General features: G+C 44.2%; 1 protein-coding gene across 1 annotated transcript; it reads right to left on the bottom strand.

The window, feature by feature from the left end:
* Positions 1 to 8,223: 8,223 nt before the first annotated feature.
* LOC123727709 (extensin-like) lies at positions 8,224 to 10,960 on the bottom strand. The gene is made up of 2 exons (XM_045696676.1): positions 10,927 to 10,960; positions 8,224 to 9,401 (listed from the first exon to the last, which is right to left on the bottom strand). The coding sequence occupies exons 1-2, from the start codon at positions 10,958 to 10,960 to the stop codon at positions 8,224 to 8,226; spliced, it is 1,212 nt and encodes a 403-aa protein (XP_045552632.1).
* Between the last annotated feature and the right edge of the window lie 479 nt (positions 10,961 to 11,439).

Below are 11,439 nucleotides of genomic sequence, written 5' to 3' on the forward strand. Positions count from 1 at the left end.
TCAGCTGTAGGTCAGACATGAACAGCTAGGACACGCTGTCCTATATTGGCAAATGTTGAAATGATATAATGGGGACAACAAGGGGGGTGTTCAGAGAGATTGTAGAGAGAGAGAGAGAGAAAGAGAGAGCAATAGAGAGAGAAAGTGAGAGCAGAGAGAGAAAGAGAGAGCGTAGAGAGAGAAAGAGAGAGCGTAGAGCGAGAGAAAGAGAGAGCATATAGAGACAGAAAGAGAGAGCATGTAGAGAGAGAAAGAGAGAGCGTAGAGAGAGAGAAAGAGAAAGAGAGAGCAATAGAGAGAGAAAGTGAGAGCAGAGAGAGAGACAGAAAGAGAGAGCATGTAGAGAGAGAAAGAGAGAGCAATAGAGAGAGAAAGTGAGAGCAGAGAGAGAGAGAAAGAGAGAGCGTAGAGAGAGAAAGAGAGAGCGTAGAGCGAGAGAAAGAGAGAGCGTATAGAGAGAGAAAGTGAGAGCAGAGAGAGAGAGACAGAAAGAGAGAGCATGTAGAGAGAGAGAAAGAGAGAGCGTAGAGAGAGAGAAAGAGAGAGCAATAGAGAGAGAAAGTGAGAGCAGAGAGAGAGAGACAGAAAGAGAGAGCATGTAGAGAGAGCGAGAGAGAAAGAGGGAGCGTATAGAGAGACAGAAAGAGAGAGAATGTAGAGAGAGAGAGAGAGAAAGAGGGAGCGTATAGAGAGAGAGAAAGAGAGAGCATGTAGAGAGAGAGAAAGAGAGAGCGTAGAGAGAGAGAGAAAGAGAGAGCAATAGAGAGAGAGATAATGTTATGAGACTCCTCACTGACTGTTACTCTTGTAGATGTGGGTTGTTAAGTTGGTAATGGCAGTAATGGAGAAATGCTATTTATAAAGCGCTTTTAATCCCTTGTGGGTGGATGTTTCTGAGCTGGCTTTGGCTGCTCGGTTATGTAACAGCTAAAATACCAGCGCTGACACAATACAGATCTGACCACAGCACAACAACAATGGTTGGGTAGCAGATGTTTCTATCCAAAATAGCTATTAGCTTATCTTTAAATATGTATCTAATGTACTGTACTTGGCTCATATAGAAATTGAACTTGTAACGTTATGGGTTGTTAACTTCAACCAGCACCATGCTCCAACCAATCCAAGTGAACCATCTAAACCAATCTAAAGACAGTGGTAGTAATAGTATTTACTTCTATGTATGTACTGTACATTGACCCCTAATATGAAGAGATACTCCTGTCTGGTCCATTGAAAGGACAAATGGAGAGAACTGCACATGCAGCGCTGGCTCTGACCCCATGTCAGCATTGGTGTTATGGTAAACACAGCGAGGAAGCTTTTGACACGACATGGCGAGGTCAGGGAGACAGTTGCAGCATTAGCAGGGGATTCTAATGCGACTGTATTTGGCCACCAGAGCATCGCAGCTGTGTGGGCTCACTTCCTGCTGTGGATGGTGTATAACCAATCAGTGGGCTGGAATTCCGCCGAAAGGTTATTTCTGGTATCCTGTAAAAATGTTGTCATAACACTGTCTTAAGAATGATATAATCTCTGCCATGGCATGAATTGTCAATTAATGGCTAAACCAGTCATAATACATCACCTGGAGATGTATATTAAGGATTGTTTTTTCAGAAGTGAACTACAGTCCCCATCATACTGTATAGTCAGTGCTGTGTAAGTGGCCCATGCGGGAAACAAACCAACAACTCTGATGTTTCATGCTACAATTAACTTAGTCAATGAAACCATATTGAAAACGTAGAAAATGTTCATGTTAAAGCGTATTCCTCTAACACATTATAACAGTGTTATGGCTTGTCACAACCTGATATCATGGGTATGACGTCATTCTTTAAGCAGTCATCAGGGCTGAATTTTTAAAGTGCACTTCGTTGAACAATGGCGATGGTTATCACTTAGCTGGAGTCACAAAACTTGTCACAGAGTCATTAAACAAGGAAATGCCAGAATGTTTGTACCATGTTTTGTGCTACTACCATGTTGGGCTGCTGCCACGTTGTGTTGCTACCATGTTGTCATCTTGTGTTGCTACCATGCTGAGTTGTCATGTGTTGCTGCCTTGCTATGTTGTTGTCTTAGGTCTCTCTTTATGTAGTGTTGTGTTGTCTCTCCTGTCGTGATGTATGTTTTGTCCTATATTTATATATTTGTATTTTTAATCCCAGCCCCCATCCCCACAGGAGGCCTTTCGCCTTTTGGTAGGCCGTCATTGGAAGTAACAATTTGTTCTTAACTGACTTGCCTAGTTAAATAAAGAATAGAATGTTGACAAAATCCATTGACGTGTGTGTGTGTGTGTGTGTGTGTGTGTGTGTGTGTGTGTGTGTGTGTGTGTGTGTGTGTGTGTGTGTGTGTGTGTGTGTGTGTGTGTATGTGTTTTGGTCAAAACATTGGTATCAAACAGGCTTAGCTGGCTGGGCTGGTATGAGGCATAATGAACAATAATTGACAAACTGTCATGTCACACAAAAACTAAGGTGACATGACTCAGTCGGAGGTGACAAAGAAAGACCGGTTGAGCCAGAATAAAGGTGTCCCCACCCGGTTGCAGATCCAGATATCTCCTGTGTCATCTACAGGATGCTTTCTCTTGTGAGTTTGTTTTGGCAGAACTCGCTATTCCAGTGGCCCTGTCACCACCACCACCACCACACCCATCTCTCCATTCCTCTCTGTATCTCACACCACAGGACTGTGTTTAATATGTGGGCGGTTGACTTTAAACACAGTGGTGGAGCATTGTTTTGGTACAACACATGACTCGTTCGTTAACGATTTTGTTTTGAGCAGTAAATCACTTAAACAGTTGAAGTACTGTGTGTTGTTATTGAATCATGTGTAATAGAGTAATATTAGAATTCTACACAGTCAATTGCTCTACGCAAGAGAACGCTCCTAGAAAGTGATGGTCAGTGAAGAGGTGATGTCATACAGATGGGTCTTTTGAATCTCTGACACCAGAGCTGCTGGCCCTGTCTCTAACGAGCCATTTGGTACGGTCTGGAATGGGCCAAAGGTGACAAACACAGGGGGATGGCGGGGCCACCACATGGGTCTAGGGGGAGGGGTAGATGGCCATACAGGGGTCACTGCAAACAAAAGGTGTGTGTGTGTGTGTGTGTGTGTGTGTGTGTGTGTGTGTGTGTGTGTGTGTGTGTGTGTGTGTGTGTGTGTGTTTTTGATGGTAGTGGGGGTTGTGCCTATTAACATGTCTGTGAGTATGGGCGAAGTGTCATCACCCATGTCCTAAACACTGTATCCATCAGTGACTTTGTGTGTTCTTCAGACAGAGTATTATCATCCTAATTACCTCAATGTTGTCTGAATGTTGTCAGCAGAGCTCAGAGGTACACGTTAAGTAGTAAAAGGCACTGGTTTCCCCCAGGACATATAACCAATACACAACTTTCCAACACAAGGCCAGAGAAACTACTACTGGTAAACAAGCTCAATGCTTATTCACTGTTCGGTTTTTCAACATGTATTTTGCAATTGTGAAGGGGGTTTTCTGTGTCTATTGTAAAGAGGAACGCTTGTAAACAACCTCCACAACATTGCATTCTACTCAAAGGTCCCTTTAAACAACAAACTACCAGACAATTACATTTACTCATCACCAGTGGTGGGAAAAGTACCCCATTGTCATACTTGAGTAAAAGTAAAGATACCTTCATAGAAAATGACTCAAGTAAAATTGAAAGTCACCCAGTAAAATACTACTTGAGTAAAAGTCTAAAAGTATTTGGTTTTAAATGTACTTAAGTATCAAATATAAATGGAATCGCTAAAACTTACGTTTCAAAAGTAAAAGTATAAATAATTTCAGATTCCTTATATTAAGCAAACCAGACAGCACAATTTTCTTGTTTTTTAAATTTACGGATAGCCAGGGGCACACAACAACATGCAGACATCATTTACAAACGAAGCATTTGTGTTTAGTGAGTCTGCCAGATCAGCGGCAGCAGCGATGACCAGGAAAGTTCTCTTGATAAGTGAGTGAATTAGACAATTGTCCTGTCCTGATAAGCATTCAAAATGTAACTAGTACTTTTGGGTGTCAGGGAAAATGTAAGGAGTAAAAAGTACATTGTTTTCTTTAGCAATGTAGTGAAGTAAAAGTTGTCAAAAATATAAATAGTAAAGTAAAGTACAGATACCCCAAAAAACTACTTAAGTAGTACTTTAAAGTACTTTTACTTAAGTACTTCACACCACTGCTCATCACCATAAAACCACAAAGCCACTGCTCAGGTGAATCGTAAGCAGACAGATATATGCAACACAATTAGACCCAACTAATTCATGAAAACAAAAAGATAATGATTTCCAATAGGTCAAGTAATTAACAAAAAAACTGAGGAAACTAGAATGCTATTTGTCCCTAAACAGAGAGTACACAGTGGCAGAATACCTGACCACTGTGACTGACCCAAAATTAAGGAAAGCTTTGACTATGTACAGACTCTGTGAGCATAGCCTTACTATTGAGAACGGTCGCCATAGGCAGACCTGGCTCACAAGAGAAGACAGGCTGTGTGCACATTGCCCACAAAATTAGGTGGAAACTGAGCTGCAGTTCCTAACCTCCTGCCAAATGTAGAGACACATATTTCCCTCAGATTACACCCACCCACAAAGAATTAGAAAACAAATCAAATTTGGATAAATTCCTATACAGTGCCTTGCAAAAGTATTCATCCCCCTTGGCGTTTTTCCTATTTTGTTGCATTACAACCTGCAATTTAAATGGATTTTTATTTGGATTCTATGTAATGAACATACACAAAATAGCCAAATTGGTGAAGTAAAATTAAAAACTTACTTGTTTAAAAAAAATTGAAAAAAGAAAGAACTGAAAAGTAGTGAGTGTATATGTATTCACCCCCTTTGCTATGAAGCCGCTAAATACGATCTGGTGCAACCAATTACCTTCAGAAGTAACATAATTAGTTAAATAAAGTCCACCTGTGTGCAATGTAAGTGTCACATGATCTGTCACATGATCTCAATATACAGTTGAAGTCGGAACTATAGTTTTGGCAAGTCGGTTAGAACATCTACTTTGTGCACGACACAAGTAATTTTTCCAACAACAGTTTACAGACAGATTATTTCACTTATAATTCACTGTATCACAATTCCAGTGGTTGAGAAGTTTATATACACTAAGTTGACTGTGCCTTTAAACAGCTTGGAAAATTCCAGAAAATTATGTCATGGCTTTAGAAGCTTCTGATAGGCTAATTGACATCATTTGAGTCAATTGGAGGTGTACCTGTGGATGTATTTCAAGGCCTACCTTCAAACTCAGTGCCTCTTTGCTTGACATCATGGGAAAACCAAAATAAATCAGCCAAGACCTCAGAAAAGAATGTAGACTGTAGTCTGGTTCATCCTTGGGAACAATTTCCAAATGACCAAAGGTACCACGTTCATCTGTACAAACAATAGTACGCAAGTATAAACACCATGGGACCACGCAGCCGTCATACCGCTCAGGAAGGAGACGCATTCTGTCTCCTAGAGAGGAATGTACTTTGGTGCGAAAAGTGGAAATCAATCCCAGAACAACAGCAAAGGACCTTGTGAAGATGCTGGAGGAAACAGGTACAAAAGTATCTATATGCACAGTAAAACGAGTCCTATATCGACATAACCTGAAAGGCCGCTCAGCAAGGAAGAAGCCACTGCTCCAAAACCGACATAAAAAACCCAGATTATCGTTTAAACTGCACACTTTTTGGAGAAATGTCCTCTGGTCTGATGAAACAAAAATATAACTGTTTGGCCATAATGACCATCATTATGTTTGGAGGAAAAAGGGGGAGGCTTGCAAGCCAAAGAACACCATCCCAACCGTGAAGCACGGGGGTGGCAGCATCATGTTGTGGTGGTGCTTTGCTGCAGGAGGGACTGGTGCACTTCACAAAATAGATGGCATCATGAGGCAGGGTAATTAGGTGGATATATTGAAGCAACATCTCAAGACATCAGTCAGGAAGTTAAAGCTTGGTCGCAAATGGGTCTTCCAAATGGACAACGACCACATGCATACTTCCAAAGTTGTGGCAAAATGGCTTAAGGACAACAAAGTCAAGGTATTGGAGTGGCCATCACAAAGCCCTGACCCAATCCCATAGAAAAATTGTGGGCAGAACTGAAAAAGAGTGTGCGAGCAAGGAGGCCTACAAACCTGACTCAGTTACACCAGCTCTGTCAGGAGGAATGGGCCAAAATTCACCCAACTTATTGTGGGAAGCTTGTGGAAGGCTACCCAAAACATTTGACCCAAGTTAAACAATTTAAAGGCAATGCTGCCAAATACTAATTGAGTGTATGTAAACTTCTGACCCACTGGGAATGTGATGAAAGAAATAAAGCTGAAATAAATCATTCTCTCTGCTATTATTCTGACATTTCAGATTCTTAAAATAAAGTGGTGATCCTAACTGACCTAAAACAGGGAATTTTTTACTGGGATTAAATGTCAGGAATTGTGAAAAACTGAGTTTAAATGTATTTGGCTAAGGTGTATGTAAACCTCTGACTTCAACTGTTCTGAAAGGCCCCAGAGTCTGCAACACCACTAAGCAACGGGCACCACCAAGCAAGCGGCACTATGAAGACCAAGGAGCTCTCCAAACAGGTCAGGGACAAAGTTGTGGAGAAGTACAGATCAGGGTTGGGTTATAAAAAATATCAAATATCACAACTTTGAACATCCCACGGAGCAACATTAAATCCATTATTAAAAATGGAAAGAATATGGCACCAAAACAAACCTGCCAAGAGAGGGCCACCCACCAAAACTCATGGACCAGGCAAGGAGGGCATTAATCAGAGGCAACAAAGAGACCAAAGATAACCCTGAAGGAGCTGCAAAGCTCCACAGCGGAGATTGGAGTATCTGTCCATAGGACCACTTTAAGCCATACACTCCACAGAGCTGGGCTTTACGGAAGAGTGGCCAGAAAAAATACATTATTTAAAGAAAAAATAAGCAAACACGTTTGGTGTTCGCCAAAAGGCATGTGGGAGACTCCCCAAACATATGGAAGAAGGTACTCTTGTCAGATGAGACTAAAATTATGCTTTTTGGCCATCCAGGAAAACGCTATGTCTGGCGCAAACCCAACACCTCTCATCACCCCAAGAACACCATCCCCACAGTGAAGCATGGTGGTGGCAGCATCATGCTGTGGGGATGTTTTTCATTGGCAGGGACTGGGAAACTGGTCCAAATAAATAAATACAGGGAAATTCTTGAGGGAAACCTGTTTCAGTCTTCCAGAGATTTGAGACTGGGATGGAGGTTCACTTTCCAGCAGGACAATGACCCTAAGCATACTGCTAAAGCAACACTTGAGTGGTTTAAGGGGAAACATTTACATGTCTTGGAATGGCCTAGTCAAAGCCCAGACCTCAATCCAATTGAGAATCTGTGGTATGACTTAAAGATTGCTGTACACCAGCGGAACCCATCTAACTTGAAGGAGCTGGAGCAGTTTTGCCTTGAAGAATGGGCAAAAATCCCAGTGGCTAGATGTGCCAAGCTTATAGAGACATACCCCAAGAGACTTGCAGCTGTAATTGCTGCAAAAGGTGGCTCTACAAAGTATTGACTTTGGGGGGTGAACAGTTATGCACACTCAAGTTTTGTGTTTTTTTTGTCTTATTTCTTGTTTGTTTCACAATAAAAAATATTTTGCATCTTCAAAGTGGTAGTCATGTTGTGTAAATCAAATGATACAAACCCCCCAAAAATAAATTTTAATTCCAGGTTGTAAGGCAGAAAATGCCAAGGGGAGTGAATACTTTCGTAAGCCACTGTATCTATTGGGTGAAATACCACAGTGTGCCATCACAGCAGCAAGATTTGTGACTGGTTGCCACAAGAAAAGGGCAACCAGTGAAGAACAAACACCATTGTAAATACAAGCCATATTTTACCTTTTTTTACTTTAACTATTTGTACATCGTTACAACACTGTATATGGACCTAATATGACATTTGAAATGTTTTTATTATTTTGGAACTTGTGTGAGTGTAACATTTACTGTTAACTTTTTATTATTTATTTCACTTTTGTTTATCCATTTCACTTGTTTTGGCAATGTAAACATATGTTGCCCAGGCCAATAAAGCCCCTTTAATTGAATTGTATGAATGATTGTGGACTAGCACTCTTTGTTAAGGGAATCTTGTCTTTAGGAGCTCTGGTGGGGGTTGAGGTGGAGATGAAACCTGGTAGGGGTTGGGGTGGAGGGGAACTCTGGTGGGGTTGGGGTGGAGGTGAACTCTGGTGGGGGTTGGGGTGGAGGTGAACTCTGGTAGGGGTTGGGTTGGAGGTGAACTCTGGTGGGGGTTGGGTTGGAGATGAACTCTGGTGGGGGTTGGGGTGGAGGTGAACTCTGGTGGGGGTTGGGTTGGAGGGGAACTCTGGTGGGGGTTGGGTGGAGGGGAACTCTGGTGGGGGTTGGGGTGGAGGTGAACTCTGGTGGGGGTTGGGTGGAGGTGAACTCTGGTGGGGGTTGGGTGGAGGGGATCTCTGGTGGGGGTTGGGTGGAGGTGAACTCTGGTGGGGGTTGGGTGGAGGGGATCTCTGGTGGGGGTTGGGTGGAGATGAACTCTGGTGGGGGTTGGGGTGGAGGTGAACTCTGGTGGGGGTTGGGTGGAGGTGAACTCTGGTGGGGGGTTGGGTGGAGGTGAACTCTGGTGGGGGTTGGGGTGGAGGTGAACTCTGGTGGGGGTTGGGTGGAGGTGAACTCTGCTGGGGGTTGGGGTGGAGGTGAACTCTGGTGGGGGTTGGGTGGAGGTGAACTCTGGTGGGGGTTGGGGTGGAGGTGAACTCTGGTGGGGGTTGGGGTGGAGGTGAACTCTGGTGGGGTTGGGTGGAGGTGAACTCTGGTGGGGGTTGGGGTGGAGGTGAACTCTGGTGGGGGTTGGGTGGAGGGGAACTCTGGTGGGGGTTGGGGTGGAGGTAAACTCTGGTGGGGGTTGGGGTGGAGGGGAACTCTGGTGGGGGTTGGGGTGGAGGGGAACTCTGGTGGGGTTGGGGTGGAGGGGAACTCTGGTGGGGTTGGGGTGGAGGGGAACTCTGGTGGGGGTTGGGGTGAAGGGAACTCTGGTGGGGTTGGGGTGGAGGGGAACTCTGGTGGGGTTGGGGTGGAGGGGAACTCTGGTGGGGTTGGGGTGGAGGTGAACTCTGGTGGGGGTTGGGGTGGAGGGGAACTCTGGTGGGGGTTGGGGTGGAGGGGAACTCTGGTGGGGGTCGGTTCGGGGTGGAATGGAACTCTTGTGGGGGTTGATGGTCGGGATGGAGGGTAGCTCTGGTGGGGGTTGGGGTTGAGGGGAACTCTGATGGGTTCAGGGTGGAGGGAAAACGCTGGTGGGGGTCGGGGTGGAGGGGTCGAGTTGGGGGAGGTGTGAAGGTAGGAGGAGTGGAGGATGGGTGAGATCAACACATTCCTTAGGGAATAGCTTTGGCAACCCTACAACCCACTGAAGTCTCCAGCGCTTTTCTTATGTGTGACTGACACACATGCAAGAACACAGACATACACACACGCAAGAACACAGATACACAATATATTTGCTCAAAGACACACATGCACACACATACTGCCAGCCCCTCCTACAGCAAATACACACAAACACATCACCTCCCCAAATGTATGGTCCCTACTCCCCCCTTGTCCTTTCAAGACCTTGAATGGACCCCAACCCCCACACACCCCTCTCTATTACACACACCTCTGTTACACCCCCCCCTCTCTATTACACCTCCCCTCTCTATTAAACACACGACCCTCTGTTACACACACCCCTCTCTGTTACACACACACACACCCCTCTCTGCTACACCCCTCCTCTCTGTTACACACACACCCCTCTGTTATACACACACACACACACCCCTCTCTGTTACACACACACACACACCTCTCTGCTACACCCCCCCTCTCTGTTACACACACACCCCTCTGTTACACACACACACACCTCTCTATTACACACGCACACACACCAGCCCCCCAAGGAATACGGGCAAACCTCCTGCCAGTAGGCAGTCTCTATTGTTAAAACGCAGCCACATTAGCAGGGAATGTTAAGCACGGCTCATAAAGGCGTCCGCATGCTTCAAATCAAATCAAACTTCATTTGTCACATGTGCCGAACACAACATGTGTAGACCTTACCGTGAAATGCTTACTTACAAGCCCTTAATTAACAGTGTCGTTCAAGAAAGAGCTGGGCAGCTCGCGGCTGGATTTCCCTTTGTAGTCCGTAATCTTTTTCAAGCCCTGCCACATCCGACGAGCATCAGAGCCAGTGTAGTAGGATTCAATCTTAGTCCTGTATTGATGCTTTGCTTGTTTGATGGTTCGTCTGAGGGCATAGCGGGATTTCTTATAAGGGTCCGGATTAGTGTCCCACTTTTAGAAAGCGGCAGCTCTAGCCTTTAGCTCAATGCTTCCCAGCCGAAACAGTTCAAAAGTGTTTGTGCATATATCATAACGACATTTTGTGACTTTTTTGTTAGTTTTGGACGAAGTCGATAGCCTAAGATTACGCCCCTTCGTCGGTGATTGGTCAACTGTAGTGATTTTTCAATAAAGTATTTGTTAACGTTCAACAAAAGACAACTCCTTTTCATGCACATTTTTTCATTGAGAAATGCTGGACCAAATATCTTAGTTAGATGTAAAATTGCGCAACTAAGATCTCCTCTGCAAAAACGTAAAAATTAATGGCAGATTTCTTGAGTTATTTTAGATTAATTTGGACTATTTTGAGGCAGTGTATACTGGCTATGGCATCTCAAAATAGACAAACAGTACTATTGCCGCCTTTTTCAAGCAAAGGTCTTTTAAGGGAGAATGTGAGCACACTCGTTACGTTCAACTAACCGAGTTTGGCTAGCCGCCAGCTGAACTGAAGCATGCTGACGCCTTAAGCCCATTCACACATGTACACACACACACAACCATTTTTTAAAATGTATTTAACCTTTATTTAACTAGGCAAGTCAGTTAGGAACAAATTCTTATTTACAATGACAGCCTACCCCGGCCAAGCCCTTAACCTGGACAACGCTGGGCCATTTGTGCGCAGCCTTATGGGACTCCCAATCACGGCTGGTTGTGATACAGCCTGGAATCAAACCAGGGTCTGTAGTGATGCCTCTAAGACTGAGATGCAGTGCCTTAGACCGCTGCGCCACTCAGGAGCCCTTAAAACTGAGCCCATGCATTTCCATGACAGCTAATATTAGCCTTTCTGTTGATAGAATCATTCCTTAACACGTTTTCATCTTTAATGAACGTTACGCTAAAAGGATCGACACAAAATCACTTGGCTTATGCCTTTAAAAGGATCGACACAAATTCACTTGGCTAATGCCTTTAAAAGCCCCAAATGAC

This window comes from Salmo salar, chromosome ssa16, assembly GCF_905237065.1.
Source record: "Salmo salar chromosome ssa16, Ssal_v3.1, whole genome shotgun sequence".
Taxonomy (NCBI): Eukaryota; Metazoa; Chordata; class Actinopteri; order Salmoniformes; family Salmonidae; genus Salmo; species Salmo salar.

Excerpts from the sequence above, each read along its gene's own strand:
- LOC123727709 (XM_045696676.1), bottom strand. The coding sequence starts at position 10,960 with ATGCTTCAGTTCAGCTGGCGGCTAGCCAAACTCG. Across the intron at positions 9,402-10,926 it reads CTGGCGGCTAGCCAAACTCG|CGTTTTCCCTCCACCCTGAA; the intron begins GTTAGTTGAACG and ends GACCCCCACCAG.